The sequence below is a fragment of the Budorcas taxicolor genome, chromosome 9 (genome assembly GCF_023091745.1).
Source record: "Budorcas taxicolor isolate Tak-1 chromosome 9, Takin1.1, whole genome shotgun sequence".
Lineage (NCBI taxonomy): Eukaryota > Metazoa > Chordata > Mammalia > Artiodactyla > Bovidae > Budorcas > Budorcas taxicolor.
Window position 1 is genome coordinate 25,061,651 of NC_068918.1, and position 18,754 is coordinate 25,080,404.

The window sequence follows — 18,754 nt, forward strand, 5'->3', positions numbered from 1 at the left end:
GACATGAGGGAGGTTTGGACAGCTCTTTATTGTGTGAATAGAACCCCTCATTTTTGCTTGTTGACCCCAAACTTTTGATTAGAGCTGCTCAAAATGTAAAGATATATCCAGTAACTTAAAAAGTAATTTAATGTATTTATTTCTTTGGCTATGCTGGGCCTTCATTAACGCTTGGGCTCTTCTCTAGATGCAGTGAGTGGGGGCTACTGGAACGGGGCTGCTACCTAATTGTGGTGTGCATGGTTTCTCTTGTTGCGGAGCACAGGCTCTAGGGCACTTGGGCTTCCGTAGTTGTGGCTTGTGGGCTCAGTACTTGTGGCTCCCGGACTCAAGGGGGTCACAGAGTCAGTAGTTGTGGCACACAGGCTTAGTTACCCTGAGGCATGTGGGGTCTTTCCGGACCAGGAATCAAACCCATGCAAATCACTTGCATTGGCAGACAGATTTTTCACCAGGGAAGCCCTCCAATAACTTTTAAGCTGGACTGGACCTCTGCAAAATTGGGGATAAGATAAAGTTGGCCCTCAGTTTGCCAGTTTTTATGCATGCCTTCCCTCTCCACTTTTGCTAGCACTCAGACTCAAGTAGATGAAAAGCTTTCTTGCTCACCCCTAGTGTGTTTACATAATGAAGCTATGAAAGCCATAGGTATTGCGGGTCTGCAGTGCAGGTTCAGCTGGGAAGGAGGAGCAAAGTGTGTGTGTGTGTGTGTGTGTGTGTGTGTGTGTGCCCCTACTAAGCCTTCCTATCACCTTTAAAGTGTTGCTAGTAGGCAGTTGTTTGTTCTACTTTTTCTTGAGGTTGACTTGCTTTTAAGTCTCCCATTTGCCTTTTATGGGGCCAATAATGCCAGTCACAAAGTAGAGTCTTGATAGCCCCAGGAATAATTATGTTGGAAAAACTACTGTAAACATGATGTTTGTAATAAGTATAATTAAAGCAAACTGTTTCATATCCTTAGGTCTTTCGGAATTCTGATTTGGGAAATTTTAACTCTTGGTCATCAGCCTTACCCAGCTCATTCCAACCTTGATGTTTTAAACTATGTACAAACAGGAGGGAGACTAGAGCCACCAAGAAATTGTCCTGATGATCTGTAAGTTTATTATGTTCCCATAAGCATCTCAAAAACAAAAACACATGTACATGCCTTCTTATGCTTCATTGGTATGGTATTTTTAAATAAAAACTGGAGTTCGTATATTTGTATATCCTATTTAAAATATAAATTGATTGTGACATTTAACTCACTAAATATATGATGATTTCTTTTTATTTATATATATATATATACATAATACTTTACTTCAGAAGCAAAATCTAGAACAACAGAATATGTTTACTCTTGGTTAAGTGAATTCTAATAAGTAAACAAAAGCTCTTTGTGTGTTTGTGTGTGTATCACACACACCCACTCATTTTATTTTGGAACATCTGATTTGACTAACATCTTAACCTGCATATTTAAAGGTTCTCTTAAATAGGAATATATTGTTTAAAAGCTGAATTGCTTTTGTTAATAAAGCTGATATTGGGATATACTACTACTAAAAATATATAACAATCTATATAGGTTGTTACCTATTTATGAACTTAACACAGAGTAAGTATTAGACTCTATCAAATTGGTCCTGGCAACTACTGAATCCTAATAGATTTGTGATCCTTGGAACAGTTGGTGATTTTGATCTAATTATAAAGGGAAAACACACCAGGTTATTTTGCTGTGTACTAATCTACCTTCTTGTGAACAATGTTTTAGCAGAAATAGGAAGTCTTGACACTTTTTCTAAAAGATGTCTTACCCAAGATGTTTCTGAAAGAACATAGATTCAACAAGTATAGACTCCTCTGTTATATGTACACCATGCTACAGACCGTGGAATACAGAGGCGTTTAAACCAGAGCCACGGCTCTTCCGCATCTCCAAATGTATTTTGAAAGAACAGACACACACATGGAGCAGTTGGATAACAAGCCAACATGTAATAAAGTGCTAAACTGTGTGGTACAGACAAGTGCAAGAGGAATTAGCAGTATGCGGATACACACCATGGCTGTACTGCCTTGACTGTGCTGTGTTATTTACAGGATTATTCAGACTGGAGCCAAAAGGTGATTAAGAACTGGGCACCTTGGTTGGATGTCCTGTGGGTGAATGTTTTTGAATTATTTAAATCTTCCAGCTCAAAGAAGATTGGAATCACTGTCTGTTTCTGATTTAGCTTTTATAGCCTCTGGGATATTTACAGAAGGATCTGAACAAGTTTGGTGGCAGTGCCTAAAAATATGATTCATGATCCTTTTGGGGCAGATGGAAAAACTTCTGTAAGTTAGGGGTAAGAAATTTATATAAAATTTTTAAAAAGTTAGTCTAGGGCTTGAGGAAAACCAACAAACAAACAAACCTAGCATTCCTAAGTATGAAATACATTTGTATCAAGTAGTTAGCAAACTAATCACTGTTTTGCACCTCTTATACATCTACTGAATACTCAGAAAATTTCCCCCAAATTTCAGTTGCACAAAATTTTCTTTGTGCTGTTAGCATTCTATTTGGCATATGTTCCCCTCTAGGGGGTAATGTATCTCATCATAATTATGCATTTCTTTTTTTTGATAGGTACTCTAGGAATCACTGAATTATACATTTTGATTAATGTGTTCATTTGTTCTGTTCGGGGAGGAAGAAGGTAGATTATTAATTGTCCTATTGTAAGGAAGAAAAATGCAGTTATGTTGAACTTTGCCCTCTCCAAAGGTATCCAGAAACTTAACTAGAAGGAGGAGGAAGAAGGAGTGCTAGAAAAGTTCTAGAAAAATATTCCTGATTATAAATGAGAAAAGATAATGTTCTATATGATTTTATCTTGAGTAATTATTCATTTGGATATATTATTGCTCTAATTTTATGAAAGTATGGTTTCCTTGAAGCCAAAATTTCCATTGCTGATTTTGAAGTTCATTTGAACATCAGTAAAAAGCAAACAATGCTCCACACCCTCCAAAGGCTGCCTGCTTCAGAGCCCCAGTAAGGGTTAATGATCCATGGCCGACTAGGAAGACAAGCCCTGCTAAGGAAATGGAGCTCTCAGCGATGCCATTCATCTGGCCACGGCCTTAAGTTGTCATGATAAAGATTAACTACTCTCCTTAGAGTACAGAGGAAACTGATTTTTATTTGAAGCCTTTCTCTGAGATCACAGGCCCAGCTTAGAGGGTTGAAAGTCTGCGCTGAGCCGGTCTACACCTTCTATTCACTGCTTAAATACTCAGCACCTGGATGCACTCTGGGTCAGGTGAGCCCATAGATGGCTATGCTGTGCTTAGCTATTAATGGAATGTGAAAGTTCAGAGCATTCCCACCCTTCTTTCCATAGTCTGGGATGTATGGTGCAAAGCCCAGTCCTCAGTGTTCTCTTCAGCTTTCAGTTTGCACAACAACCTTAACACTCTCAGAAATAAACGGGATCAAAGGGCAATCTACATTAAGTGAGAGCTCTTTGGGGTTCTCAGCCACAGGTATCACAGGGGAAACTGACATTACTGGAGAGTCTTTCCAATGCCTGAGGTCACAATAGAGAACATGGAGCCTCACCATCTTATTTTTACCCTTTAAGAATATGTATAAGTGTTAGTTGCTCCACCATGTCTGATTCTTTGGGACCCCAGGGACTGTAGCCTGCCAGGCTCCTCTGTCCATGGAATTCTCCAGGCAAGAATACTGGACTGGGTGGCCTTTTCCTTCTGCAGGGGATCTTCCTGACCCAGGGATCGAACCTGGGTCTCTTGCATTGCAGGCAGATTCTTTACCATCTGAACCACCAGGGAAGCCCAAGAATATGTATATCTGGATGTTAACTGCATCTTTCCAGGATTGCATATAGTGAGTAAGGGAGTTTTTCAAATCTGAATTTTATGTGATTTGCTTAAATGCGTATTAATTAACCTCCCCTTAATTCTGAAAGATGCCGTGGAGTTTTCATCTGTTCAATTTCAATTGCTTTATGAATCCAAAACTTTACTCATAAAAACTATTAATGAACATGGTTAATGAGTTTTGTGCTATTTTGGAAGAAATTGAAGCAAAGAGGAGTAAAAGGATTGGTATGGTGAATGGAAGAATTTGAACTGAAACACTTAGCTAAATGAGATAGTTCAAGTATCGGAGTATCTGTTTAGAGGTAGAACCAGCCCAGGTAAATTTTAACAAAATTGAAGGACCTGTCACTTTATTTAGACTAATATGATTGACTATTTGTAACTATAACTTGGTAAAAGTATTTAATGCATGATATCGAATTGCGACAAGTAAGGAAAGACCCCTTTTTGTAAGGAAATACCCCTATACCAAAGAAATAGTTGTTAATTTACAAGATGCAAGAAATGCATTTTTGGGGGTTTGATAATATTTAAAAGCCTCGTCATTTATTCCACTGCCATTTTAATATTGTTTAAGAGCACAAGTTGTGTGTGTGCTCAGTTGTGCCTGACTCTCGGCGACCCCATGGACTGTACCCTGCCCTGCTCCTTGGTCTATAGGATTTCCCAGGCAAGAATCCTGGAATGGGTTGCTGTTTCCTTCTCCAGGGGATCTTCTGGACCAAGGGATCGAACCCATGTCTCTTGTGTCTCCTCCATTGGCAGGCAGGTTCTTTATCACTGCACCACCTGGGAAGCCTGAACAAGTTTACTCTTTACTTTTAAATGACTATTGCTTTATAGAGTGTGCCTCTTTTCTTAATCTAGGGCAATCCGGTACTCATTTGACCCTGGACAGTGGGAGAAAAGGTTTTATATATTTATCAGGTCACTTCTTTTTGTCATTAGAGAGTTAAGAAGAAGAATGTAAATTAAAGCCTCCATAGATAAAAATTAGGAATATCTGCTTAAATAACTTACATAAATTAAACTTTTGCAGCAAAGTGGGAGTGGGTGAGGTGCAGAGTGGAGAAGGGGCAATTGTCTGGGTGCTTTCTCTCCTCTCTCCCTCCTTCCTTCTCACTCTATCATCTTCATTAAGTGTCTTGAATACTTTGTAGAATGAAGTGGATTATAAATAAAAACTTCATAATTGAAATATGACAAGTCTTGAGAGAGTCAACATATCCTTTGATAATATCTCAGAATTACAACTTTGTTTTTAGAAGAGGTTAGGTTTCCTATGGCAAGTTACGCTTTACTTTCTCCTTTCACCTGTGTGCTGGTCATTCAGTTGTGTCCGACTCTCTTTGGCCCCACAGACTGTAGCCCACCAGTCCTTGGAATTTTTTCAGGCAAGAGTACTGGAGGGGGTTGTCATTTCCTACTGCACAGAACCTTCCCGACCCAGGAATCGAACCTGCATCTCTTGCGCCTCCTACATTGGCAGCTGGATTCTTTACTGGTAGCACCACCTTAGAAGTCCACACTTAGGTTTGTCATTAAGATTCTGTTTTAAAATTGGTTTAAATTCCATGATCGGGTATCAGTTACGTGATATTATTTCAGAGTTGAATTGTCCTTCTTTGAGTTATTTGTTTCATTCCTGTTGCTAAATGCCAAAGATTATCAAGCAATATGTAAAGGATTAGGTTCTTAGTGATGATTCTAATCTATAAAAAATACAGGCATGCTCAGTACTCTATATCCAGAATGTAAATTGTAATATAAATGAAAAGTCATCAGATCAATACCGAAAAAGATCAATATTAGGTTTCTCTATAATACTCTGATATTAACACTGACATGAGGTGCTTGTCAAGAAATAAAAGAGATGGAAGTGGAAATTTTGTGCCACATACAGATATTACTATTCAATCAATACCTATGATGGTTTCTGGGTCATGTCACCTAGAGATTGAATGTATTTTCACTTCATTGTCATTGCTTTAGTCCAAACTACCATCGTCTCTCACCTGCTGCTGCTGCTGCTGCTAAGTCGCTTCAGTTGTGTCTGACTCTGTGCGACCCCATAGACGGCAGCCCACCAGGCTCCTCCATCCCTGGGATTCTCCAGGCAAGAACGCTGGAGTGGGTTGCCATTTCCTTCTCCAATGCATGAAAGTGAAAAGTGAAAGTGAAGTCACTCGGTCATGTCCGACTCTTCGCAGCATGGACTGCAGCCTACCAGGCTCCTCCATCCATGGGATTTTCCACCTAGTCTTCTCTAATAAATTCCTTGCTTCCAACTTGCCCCTCTACAATCAATTCTCTGTGTATATCAGCTAGAGTCATCCTTTAAAAATGTAAAGACCATGCTCCCTTAAAAATCTTTGACAGCTTCCATTGTGTTGCATCAAATCCAGCGCCTAGGCTGACCTTTGACTTGTGATCTTGCCTTCCACTCTGGCCTCATCTCTTATACTCTCCCCCTCAGGGACTGCTCTACAGCTATACTGGCCATCCTTCACATTTTAAAATGTGCCAAGTTCTTTCCAAAGGTAGGAATTTACACATGCTTTTGCCGCCTCTAGGTGTGTTCCCTGACTTTCATCCCCACCCAGTTCCCATGGCTAGCATCTTATTTTTCTATAGAGTTCATTGGCTTAAACGCCACCTCTGCAGAAGTTCTTCTGTAAGCAACTTGCCAAAAATGTTCCATCTCTAATTAGCGTTCACATTTGTTTTCTCTAGTACCATTTTTAGAACTTATAATTTTTAATTATATATTTATCTGCTGATATGGTAGTACTAAAATTTTTAAACACTTCCCAGTTTATGTTTCTTTATTAGTCTTTCTCTCTCTGTCCCCAGTCAGCCTTCTAACTCCAGAGAGTGAAAGAGGAGAGCAGGTACTTGACATTTTAGTGAGTCAGCAGACTTGGAGCAGTCTCTCTGCTTAGAGCAGAGAGAGGCTTATGTAGAATCCTTCAGCTCCTTGTTAGTTTGCTAAATGGCAACTTTGAGCTACTAAACCTATAATTCTATATAATCTAATAAGCAAGAAGAAGAGAAACTCCACTGCTTCTAAGCCCTGGACAAGGGTAGGAAGATAAAACCTTGACAAGGTAAGAGGGTGAAGATTTTGGATATTTAGGTCCTGAAACCTCTGTAGGCTTCAGTTAGATGAGGTGTCACCAAACACAGGGAGCAACTGCCCACTCCTCCCAGTATGGCAGGATGGCAAGGAGATCCCTGAGCATGGGACCCCCTGCATTGACAGGGACACTCAGCATCCTGAATAGGGACTGCATGTCCAGACAGAGAACATGTCGCTTGTACTTCCAAGCCTCCTTTGTTTCCCTGTGTAAAGTGAACATTTTGTTGAAAGCTAGAACTTTGGCTAGGGAGCATGCTGTAGGCATGCTGGAGAAACAGGAAAGGGTTCCCTGAGCCTTGTCAGCAGATGTAGGATGTGATGCAGTCTCAGAGAGGCCTGCAGCTATAAAGAGAAACAGGAGGCCCAGTTCCCTGAGAAGGACCAAAAGAGCAGGTAAAGAGATCATGGATTGCAGATAGCAGTCGATGTCTGCAGGAGGGACCAGACCAGTTGCTCCTTAGGGAATTCCTCATCATTCCACTCTGAGACTAGAGAAGGGCTGCAGGGCACAGTGGGGCCCAAAGCATCCTTCACGGGGCCAATACAGCTCATGCAAATCCTGACACCACCTTGGAGAGGAAGACAGAGGGAGTAGGAATGGCCTGAAGATAAGAGACAGCGCGTTATTAGCCATAAAAGACCAAGGATTACCAAAACAGGGTGGTTTTCAGAACAGACTAGTTTATAACTGGCATTGTTCTAAATGAAGTTAATTTTCTTCTGCTGTTGTGGGGCTTTGCGAATCAGTTACAAAGCCATCAAAGAGCTACGTTTCCCCCCTGTTCCTGTGAGTTGTAGTGGGTACATTTTGCCACCCTAATGGCAACCCACTCCAGTACTCTTGCTTGGAAAATTCCATGGACTGAGGAGCCTGATAGGCTGCAGTCCATGGGGTCGCAAAGAGTCGGACACGACTGAGCAACTTCACTTTCACTTATATGTGCTTCGTATATCATATGAGGACAGGAACCACACTGCCACATCTCTTGCTCCTGATATCCTGCTCGTATATAATGTGTCCAGCAGATTTTTGCTGAATGAATGAATGAACACTCATTGAGAGTTCTGCACAGACATGTCTTAGACAATCATTAAGGAAAAGGTAATATTGAACAACCGGCTATTTATGGCCAGGGGAACTGAGCATCTTAATTAACCTGACAGTGAAGAACTGGATCTGATTTCTGCCTCTGGTTCTGCCACTAAATATCCGTGTGGCTTGGAGTACATCTTAGATTTTGTTTCAGATATCAATGTATAAATGTAAAATTTAATCTCAGCTTCTTCACTAATTTGTAAAGCTGTTGGTTTTCTTATTGGTTCAGTAAACATTTTCTAACCCTTTGTTTATCTATTTATTTGATTAATAACTGTTAAATGTTGGCCTTTCAGAAGGAAGATGTTTTCTAATAAAGGTGGTTATATTGTCAGCAACTGTTATCTTCCTGACCTGTGGCTCAGCGGTTAAAGAATCCGCCTGCAGTATAGGAGACATGGGTTTGACTCCTGGGTCAGGAAGATCCCCTGGAGGAGGAAATGTATTCCTGCTTGGGAAATCCTACGGACAGAGGCACCTGGCGGGCCACAGTCTGTGGGGCTGTAAAAGAGTCAGACTCAACTGAGCAACTAAACAACGACAACAAATTAAATAAATAAGAAATAAAAGCTTTTGTTTTGGCTCAGTTATATTAATTGTGGAAAACTGGCAATAACTCAAATTCTTTTCTGTCTGAAATGACCTTACCCAGGTTATCAGCAATGGCTACCTAATGACATCCAGTCACCATTTACTTTCATGTCTTTACTCATATATCCAGGTGGAATTTAATGACCCAGTGCTGGGCTCAAGAACCTGACCAAAGACCCACCTTCCACAAAGTTCAAGAACAGCTTCAGTTATTCAGAAATTTTTCCTTAAATAGTATTTCTCAATGCAGAGGAGAAGCAAACCCCAGTGGGGTCATAAATGGAGGCTTTGAAGGTAAGTTTGATTCTTCTTCAGAATTTCTGGGTTTTCTCTCCAGTGTTAACTGAACAAGGTCAAAATGGGATGTACCTGGAAGACATCTTACAGTGCACGGGAGGAATAATATACCAGCACCATCCTCATGATTAAGTATTTATTATCCTCCTCTTTGAAAGTAATTTTGGTTTGTTCGTTACATTAAAAAAAAAAAAAGAGACTAATGATATGGCCCCTGGATTTATAACCTAAGATAGTAAGAAAGAGAATTAACATGTGAGACTGTGTTTTCATGAGGCCTGTTCTCTTCATTCTCCACTTCTCATGCCAATTTGGACCTCAATGGCAGAACTGAGTTAATTACAGTTGATGGTACTTTATTGTGATTGATCTCTGCAGGGTTTCTCTTTCATTTGTTTGTTTAGCCCCTTATTTCCATATCCCTCTTCTGTTCTAGTTCTCTCTCTACCTGCCAGGGAGCCATTTAACGTGTCTCTGTTAATTTGTATGTTTTCTACAAAATGTGTATTGTATGCATGGATACTTTAGTGCTATACAATGCTTCTTTTCTTCCTTTTTGCATTAATACTGTGTTTTTAAAAGCCATCCATGTGCATATATCTAATCTAGTACTTCAAATTGCCTAGTTAGTTTGCTGGGATTATTGTAGTGGGTCATACTCATAGTGTAATTCTACTTCAGTATTTTGGTATTAAACACAATAATCACTTAATTCATTTCCAGATTTATAATACATTTGCCTAATTGGCTGCAGAAAAGTAAATTTTAAAATGATCCTTTCCAGCTGTTCTTAAACTCCATCCCATAGTTAAAAGTTCACAGGACTTTTTTCTTCTTTTTTCAAATGCAAACATTCTTGCTGAGAAACAAACCTGGCAAGATGGACCATGACTCAGAATGCCTCAGAAATTAAGCCTCTTGGCTCAGCACTGATTGATTATACAATGGCTGATTGTTGCCCTGGAGGCATCTCTCTACAGTGAGACCTTCACCTTGAGGATGCACTTGACTAATAATAGCAGGGAAAAATAAGAAGCCCAGGACGATTATCTGCTTGTCTTGTTTGCAGTGTTTCTAACTACACATTTTGAGTAAATTTTGATCCATGACATGAATGCAGGTGAGACTCTTCTGCAGATGACACTTCTTTAACATGAACAGCTAAGCAAAAATTTGGAAAGAGATGTGCTTTGAGCATACATCCCGATCCTCCTCAGAATAAGCCTTGCTAATAATCTCACATTGGCGCTACCTGCTATCTCGTCATGAGGCTGAGCTGATGATTCTGAGTGTCAGTGGTAGAAGACAGAAGACTGACTGACTGTTCTTGGTGGGCACTGGGAGAAGTCAGAATGGGAAGGGAAGGTTGTCATGGAAATCGAAAAGAGACTCACAGAGTCAGGAGTGGTCAAATGCTGCAGAGAAAGAGTTCTGTGGGGATATGAGGAATTTACAGCTGACTTGTGTTACATTTCAAAATTCAACTTTGCTCACAGAAGCCTTTCCTTCTAATATGTACAGACATTTGTAAAAAAAAAAAAAAAAAGCCAAGGCTGCCATAATGGGTGTTAGAAGACCTGAGAGCTTAGCTTTACCTTAGGGTCTACCAGATGTCTCCATGAACCCTTACAGAAATCTTTTTACCAGGTAGCATTACCTAGTTCATCTATGAAGCTGTAAGTACCAAACTGCTCACGGTATTTATAAAGGACAATCCCCTTTTAATGAATGGCTTTTAATTGCAATATTATATAACTTTATTTCAGCACTTTTGAATATACCACTTGTGCTATTTAACTCATTAAATCCTTAAAGTAGCCCCATGAAGTAAGCATTATAATATTACCATTTTACAGATGAAAAGACTGAGGTTAGTAACTTGCCCATGGTCATCCTGCTGAATAGGGCTGGAGCAGGATTCCATTCTAGAGCCTTTATTCACAGCCTTCACAGAGTGGTAGCAAAGGCAAGGAAACTTTGTTATCTTTAGCGTTCTGCATAGCTAGGGATAGTGAAAGAATTTGCTACTTTTGGCCTGCTAGAAAAGATATAATAATCTTTCCTGGTTATATCTAATTTATTGAGGAGCCAAGTTGTTGACAGACTGCATTAAAATTCTAAAGGATATTTTTTAAAAATAGAGAAGCAGACATAACTAGGCAGAATAAGGAAGAGGTTAACAGGGAATATAATCAAACTCTAATAATTTTTTAGGAACAAGTCTGTGCCATGACAGATATATGATTTTGGTAGCAAGAGAAATTCACATTCTGAAATCAACAACAAATGTAAATCGTGACCATAAGGAATGGACACATATATGGGGATCACCAATGTTTTTTGATAATTGGCATGTGACTAAACAAAAGTGACAGAGAAGCGAGAAGAAATAGACTGAAAAGCAGAGTTTGAATATTTGCAAAGGATAGAAATCATAGAACGGTCACTTTAAGGCAAGCTTAAACTTAATTAACTTTTAAGTAAAAGAATGTGGTTAATAATAGTTTGCTGTTTTGCAGACTGGTGGATGTATTTAACAAAACAGTAAGAAGTCTTTTTTGTTATTGTCAGAGATATATAAGAAGACAAGTAAAGCCACTGGGAGGACTTTTTTGGAAAAAAAAAAAAAGGACAGGGGGCATTAGGATTAAGGGAGCAATAATACCATTCCTATGCTATGGTCCTACTGACCTAATGGGGTGGAGAGGGGATAGAGAGAAGATTAGTAACATATCTGGGCATCTAGTAAAAATATCCCAGTGACTTCATCCAAACATTTGTGTAAACATCACCTCATCAGTCCCAGAGAGTTCTACAGGAAACAAATCTAAATGCTCCTCTGCTGTTCTAAACATAGCCAGTCAGCCGGCATATGTCTCGTCTGTAAATACCCTGTCTTACTTGGAAGCTTTTATTTTAATATTTCCCTCTTAAACCAAGGGTTGCCAAGTGCATGCCACCTTTGCTCAGGATCTTTGCTCTAAGAACCTGCAAGTTTTCTATTCAGTAGTTTTTAAATCAAAATAAACAACCCGCCCCATCTCTCATAAATTCCTTATGCAATAAGAAGATGTACTCATTGCTGAAAGCTTGCCAGGGTCAAGTTACTAAATATTGTCCTAAGTACTATGAAGCGATGAAACAGTGAGCTAATGATTTTTCTTTGACATATTGCACCAGAATTTGTAAAAATAGAATTTATTTGCCTTATGGAAAAGAATTTTTTTCCAATGTAGGCAAAAAAATTAAATCATGTTTCCCAATATGCTATTTAATGAGCCAAAGGTATGGCAGTGAAGCGGCTGATAATGTGAGTACCTAGACCTATGTTATAAGCATATGTTTTTGTTGAAATTTTAAACTCCTTTAGCCTAATTTCTTTAAGCCCTTCAGGAATATCATCCTAATTTCCTCAATAATCTGGGCCACTGGGTAATTTAATCCTATTTCTTCCTATCATTTTTTGATATTTTTATTGCTATTTTCATGCATAACAAGTTATTCTTGTGTATTTCTCAATGGCTATCAGTACATAGTGACAATGATCATAACAGTTGGATTCTTCCATAGATATTCAGCACATAGGCACTAACCAAACTCAACATCTGATAAGCTTATTTTTATGGGGGAGATATTTTAGAAAAACTGACTATTCACATGGTTTGAAATGTACTAGAATGATGTTGGAATAATGAAGAGGAACATGGAATGATACCAAAGAGCCTGCAGCCTGGCCTCTGTGTTATTCAGCAGTAGGGAGGGCCTGAAAAACGAAATAAACACCTACTAAGACAGAGCAAGAACAATGACTCATATGTTTTTATAATAAAATAAGCTTTGTAGTTCAGATTTGGAACTTGGTAATAGGTGTGTGCATGCATGCTAAGTCACTCAGTCATGTCTGACTCTTTGGGACCCAATGGGCTGTTAGCCCGCTAGGCTTCCCTGTCCATGGGGATTCTCCAGGCAAAAATACTGGAGTGGGTTGCCATGCCCTCCTCCAGGGGATCTTCTGACCCAGGGATCAAAACCGTGTCTCCGGTGTCTCCTGCATTGCAGGCAGATTCTTTACCCCTGAAGCACTGGGGAAGCCCTGGTTAATAGGTAGATCCATTAAATTCCATCAGGGAATAAACAGGTGCAATGGTGCTTCCCTTCATCCCTTGAAATTATTTAAAATTTTCCGATATTTCAATTTAAATGCATTCCAAATAAATCCAGCCTGGGGTGTACACAGAAGCTTGGCAGCCAGACTGGTCTCACCCCACATTTGGACACTCTTGTGCTGGAAGTGTCATTAGGAGAAAGGGAGGGACCTTCATCTATTGACTGAAATGTTTCTGATTTGTAAAATGTGATGCTGTATGAAAGGACAGTTCTATTTCTGACTGTAAACTTTTCATCCAGGCAGTAACACTCAGGGATTGGAAAACATGGATAAAAAACAAATAATTCCTACAATATACATTTGTATGTTTATCTCGTAGATTCCCTAGAATTTTGTGGAATGTTTCAGAAGCTCTGCTATTAGGTTTCAATAGAATTCTTATACGTTTCTAAGTAAGATCAGCCTTTAAGTAAAGAAAGACAAAATAATATGAGTATAGTTGTGAAGAAGGTCAGATTTCCCTCTGACTATCCGTTTTTCTGCAGGCACCCCCACCTCACACATGTGTGTCTGGAGTCAGCCCCTCTCAAGGACTCCTGCAGGGCACACTGCCCACCACTGCCTCTGCACCCAGCACGGCAGCTCCTCTCTCTGCTTGGGGAGGTGAACGCGAGGACCGACTAGAGCCAGACAGTTTGGGTTCAATTCTAGTTGTGTGACCTTGGGCAAAGTATTAAGCTCTGTGTCCTCAGTTTCCTCATGTGTTGAATGCAGATAGTGCCAGTACTTACTTAATAGGGGAAGAATGAGTTAATATGTGCATATAGCTTAGAATAGTGCCTGGTATGTAATTAGTACTCTGTAAGTATTAATAACAATTATTATGATTATATTTCATATCAGTGTTTATTGCCACCTGACATAGATTTAGTTGTCCACTAGTTTATTCTCTGTATCCCCCCATTAGAGTGTAAACCCCAAACAGCAACAAATGTGTTTCGTGCACTGCTATATCATCAGTACCTAGGACACAGCCTGGTATGCAGTATGCAGGCAATAAATATTAGCTTAATAAATGATTGAATCCCTTGATCTAAAAAAGTACATCTTTAAAGGTAGATATTTTAGCCAATGTGGCAAGATGAAAGGGTAAGCACTTTATACAAAAAGGGCCATCCTAGGGCCACTTAATTCCTGTCACAAAGACCAGACCTGTGTCAGCTGTTATGCAGAGTTACCTCTTTCTGCTCTGACTGCTTCGTGTATTCCTTTCTTACATAAGCACACATAACCTTCCATCGCATTTTATTACTTCTGCTCTCCTACTAGCCTGAAGTAGTATCAAGGACAGGGAACATGTCTTTTATCTTTGTGTTCCCTCAGCGGTCATCATAAATGTTTACGGAACCAATGAGCAAGGCTGGTGTTTTTCTAGTTTTCACAGAGCCTGGATATTACAAATACAGGAAACCAAATAGATGCTAGAATAATGTTTGTGTTTTTTTCACAGATGAAGATGGTCATCCAATTTGTTTGAATTCAGATGACGTTACGTCAGTTGCTTTAATGGAAACCAAGAACCAAGAAGGGTTAAACTACATGGTACTTGCTGCAGAATGCAGACAAGGTGAAACCAATTCTGAGGGTCCTCTAGGCTCTAAGGAATCTGAATCTTGTGGTCCGAGGAAAGAAGAGAAGGAACCACATGCAGACATAGCTATCTGCCAAGAAAAACAAGTGGCTAACTGCCCTCCTGGCAAGCCTGGAGGCCTCAGCTATGCCTGCCTCACTCCCAGTGGATATGGAGATGGGCTGAGTAATAGCTCTGTGTGGGACATGCAGGGTTGAGATAAACACTCCTCCCATTAAGTGGTCACTGAAAGGAAACCTGGTAGAGTGACAGATGTTGTGGCCTGGTGGTCTGTGACTCCAAATTAACACTGGAAAGTTCCTGTGTTCTAATTTTGGTTCTTAAGAGCCATTTGGTTTAGGCTGAGACAATCTCCATACCAACAGTCTAACCTTGAGCAGAATTCTGTGGTGAACCTCTGAGCATTTGAAAAGCTTAGAAAGACTAATGAGTCTGGAAATGAAACTGTGATTCTTTGCCCTGAGGTTCCTTAGGCCACTTCCCACCCTTCAGTCTGGGCTCTAAGAGAAACATCTTAGGAAAAAAACACGTACATTCAAAGACCTGGAGGAGGAGAGCAAGTATGCTCAGGGGGCAAGTGAATTACAGATTATCCCAAGCAGGATAAAGGAAATGACTAAATAACTGTACATATACAGAAGGAACCAGCACCCAAGACACAAGTCATAAAGAAAGCTATCAATACAATACAATGTTGTCCTTAATGACTACTCTAAAATATTTTGGTTTTTTGGAGTCTTGAAACAGCAGTTTCAATCATATTGCAAAGAGGACCATGAAGATCTCTATGTCCTAAAGTTTAGCATTCCATGATCTTTGGATCATATACAAATGACTCTGTGATTTGTGTGCTATTAATATTATAGAAATTAGCTAATATAGAGATTTTTATTTGCCATATCTATTTTCTACATAAAATACTTAAGATTACATTTACTATGAAATTGTCCTTAAAATTAAATATAAATGATAATATCATGTTAATTCAAGCTATATGATTTTCAGCAACCATACAAAATAATAAGCACCTAAATGAGAACTATTTAAAAATTGCTACAGGGAAACACTGGTTTAAAGCCAGTCATTCTTTGCAGTTACCCATTAAAATCTGAAAGCCTCAAGCGTTCTAACAACAGATCTAATGAAAGTATTCGATGTGTTATTTAGTTGCAGCATACAGAGTGTTCACAAGACACAAAAAACACTTTGATTATACTAATAACATTTGCTAAAATCTATTGTGGAAGCAGAACATGGATCCATTTCCGCTTTGGATCATTTAGTTCATTTTTAAATTTGTCCACTGCCTGAGAACTTGCGGAGATGACAGGCTGTATGGTGAGGTATGCAGGGAGGTCAGTGTGTTTGTTCTGTGGTGAACAGCCCCCAAGTAAAGGTCCAGGATTTATGGCCACTCTATCACACCCTGGGATTTCTTTGGAAGGAATGATGCTAAAGCTGAAACTCCAGTACTGTGGCCACCTCATGCGAAGAGTTGACTCACTGGAAAAGACTCTGATGCTGGGAGGGATTGGGGGCAGGAGCAGAAGGGGACGACAGAGGATGAGATAGCTGGATGGCATCACTGACTTGATGGACGTGAGTCTGAGTGAACTCCAGGAGTTGGTGATGGACAGGGAGGCCTGGCCTGCTGCGATTCATGGGGTTGAGAAGAGTTGGACACGACTGAGCGACTGAACTGAACTGAACTGATCACACCTAGTATCCACTGAACAAGGCAGAATATTTTCCCTCTGATCTTCAGACTCTTTAATGGGCATTGATCATTCTTTTTGTTGGCCCACCATATGATGCCCCTACCCCTGTTGGGGAGTTCCTCTACCTTTGTCTTCAGATGGGGAGCCATGTTCTATTTGCTTCCCTAAGATCTCATGCAATACGAAGGCAGGCAGTGACCCTAGCCCCAGCACTCAGACACACCCACCACAGGCTTCTAATTGAGAGAGAAGGAAGCGAAGAAACAGGGACTCTGTGAGTCATGCCTGGTCATGGTGGCAAGTGGAGTTAGTCTGGCTCCCACAATGCAGCGTCCAGGGCTAGGGGAGCCAGGAGAGCAAGCCTGGAGCCTGGTGCCTCTGGCAGGCAGACCTGGGGCTTGGTTCTGCTGTCTGCCTCTAGCAGGGGTTCCCTGCTCCATAGCCTCTGAGTTCAGTTCTCAAGCCCTCCCAAGGATTCTGTGACTTATGTCCATATCCTTTTAATAAACGTTTTTCTTTTAAGTCAGCCAGAGTCAGCTTCTGTTTTTTCACATCTATGACTTTTGCTCTGCCAAAGTAATACAGAAACTTTATTTTTGGAATGCACAAAGAAATGTATAGAAGAATTGGATTTTCGGTATAATACACTTGCATTACAATCTGGATAATAGAGAAATTAACAGAATATCTGAGGAGAAACAGCCCATAAAGTATCATGCTTTAGCTAGGATATAAGTGCAAATTATTAGACTTAAAAAAATAATTCATAATAAATGATATTGGTAAAAAAAATATTGGCCATCTACAACAGAAAATAGTGGCTGAAATTGCATAGGAAAATTTATTATAGATCAAAGTAATTGATAAAAATATAAATGGCTGATAATATTGAAAACTGTAAATTTATTCTGGAAAAATTAGATTTCGTAATCAAGAGGGAATAATTGGCTATAGCTAAAATCGGCACTAGTTAAAATGTGTTATTCACTAAAAATTAACAGAAGAATAAAATCTCATTGATAAATTTTTTTATCTGCAAAAATGACTTGGGAATATTAGACTTGAGAGAAATTATGGCTCCCAAAGGCAGAAGTTATCATTGGTATAAACAAAACAATACAAAGCCAATCAATAACTCTAACCTTAATTTTAAATTGTTCAAGGAAAAGAAACAGTCTGTAAGAAAAATATTTAAGTTGAAAATGAAAAACATTTTTTTTTAACGTTGCCAGTTGAACAAAGATTTACCTGGATAACATTAATATGTTGCTCTAATTCTGCTGCAAATGCTTTATTCAAAATGTCCTGGAGAAAAGAAACTGTCCTTGATCTCAGATATCCTGTGTTGCTTACCCATCTTGGTTTTCCCTGGCTTATTGGAATGTTCTCACCTATTCTTCTCTGCTTATCTAAATTCCGGACATCCTTTAGGGTCAGCTCATATTCCAACTTGTTGGAAAGGCTTGTCTCTAACTCCCTCCCCTCCTTCTTATCAGAATTACTGCTGCTCTTGTCTTTATGCCTTGTTAACTGGCAATTATGGTATTGTGGTATGGTATTTCTACCTTATTTCTATGTGTTTTATTAACTTGAATAAATTGCAAGCTTTCCAAACTCAGGTGGTATCTTTTAACCCTTTGTATCTTTAATATAAAGTAAGTATTCATATTTAGTGGGTGAATTAGCTTTCTCATCATCTTTTTCTAACATGTTTCACAAGTTTTCACTTTTAGCTCATAAAAGAGATGCCAGAAGACTGGTATATTGCCAAGAGGGACACTTATGAGAATTCTTTTGATTCTGAGTTATCTGAAACCTAGAAATATATCTATAACAGAATAATAATATATAATAATATATAGTAATATATAGTAATATAACAGAAGTTTGTGGACTGCTTTGAGTTTCAGATCAGACTTAGATGAGCCTGAAATGCTGGAAGTCCTTGAAATGATGGTAAAGGATATTAAAGAAGACAAAAAATTATTTTTCTCCCTCATTGTAAACTCAACTTTTATCCTCAGAATGGCCTTATGGATGTGGAATAAATGTTAAGTTGTCCTTGACTTCCCTTTGACTTTCTCTCTTTGGTAAAAAGGAGCCCATTCAGTTTTCTTTTTCACAGCTGATCAAGGCTCTGGGTTGCCCAAACTAGAAGACCTATTGCAATCCTTCTAGGCTTCTTCACAACCAGAAGAAACAAAGGGTCAACATATACAGCCCAAATGCCATTGTATGTAACTCAGAATATTTCTTTTTAGGTTTCTTTTTT

At 39.3% G+C, this 18,754-nt stretch overlaps 1 protein-coding gene and 1 long non-coding RNA gene across 2 annotated transcripts in view; one reads left to right on the plus strand and one right to left on the minus strand.

Moving 5' to 3' along the window:
- ROS1 (ROS proto-oncogene 1, receptor tyrosine kinase) overlaps nucleotides 1-15,734 on the plus strand; it is a 124,070-nt gene extending 108,336 nt beyond the window's left edge. Inside the window, exons 42-44 of the mRNA XM_052645576.1 lie at nucleotides 962-1,096; nucleotides 8,839-9,002; nucleotides 14,624-15,734. Of these exons, the coding sequence (XP_052501536.1) occupies nucleotides 962-1,096; nucleotides 8,839-9,002; nucleotides 14,624-14,961 (637 nt within the window). The 3' untranslated portion in view covers nucleotides 14,962-15,734. The remainder of the gene's footprint in view (nucleotides 1-961; nucleotides 1,097-8,838; nucleotides 9,003-14,623) is intronic.
- Nucleotides 1-18,754, minus strand: part of LOC128053109 (uncharacterized) — a 104,826-nt gene that overhangs the window by 73,900 nt on the left and 12,172 nt on the right. The gene's annotated exons all lie outside the window — the stretch shown is intronic.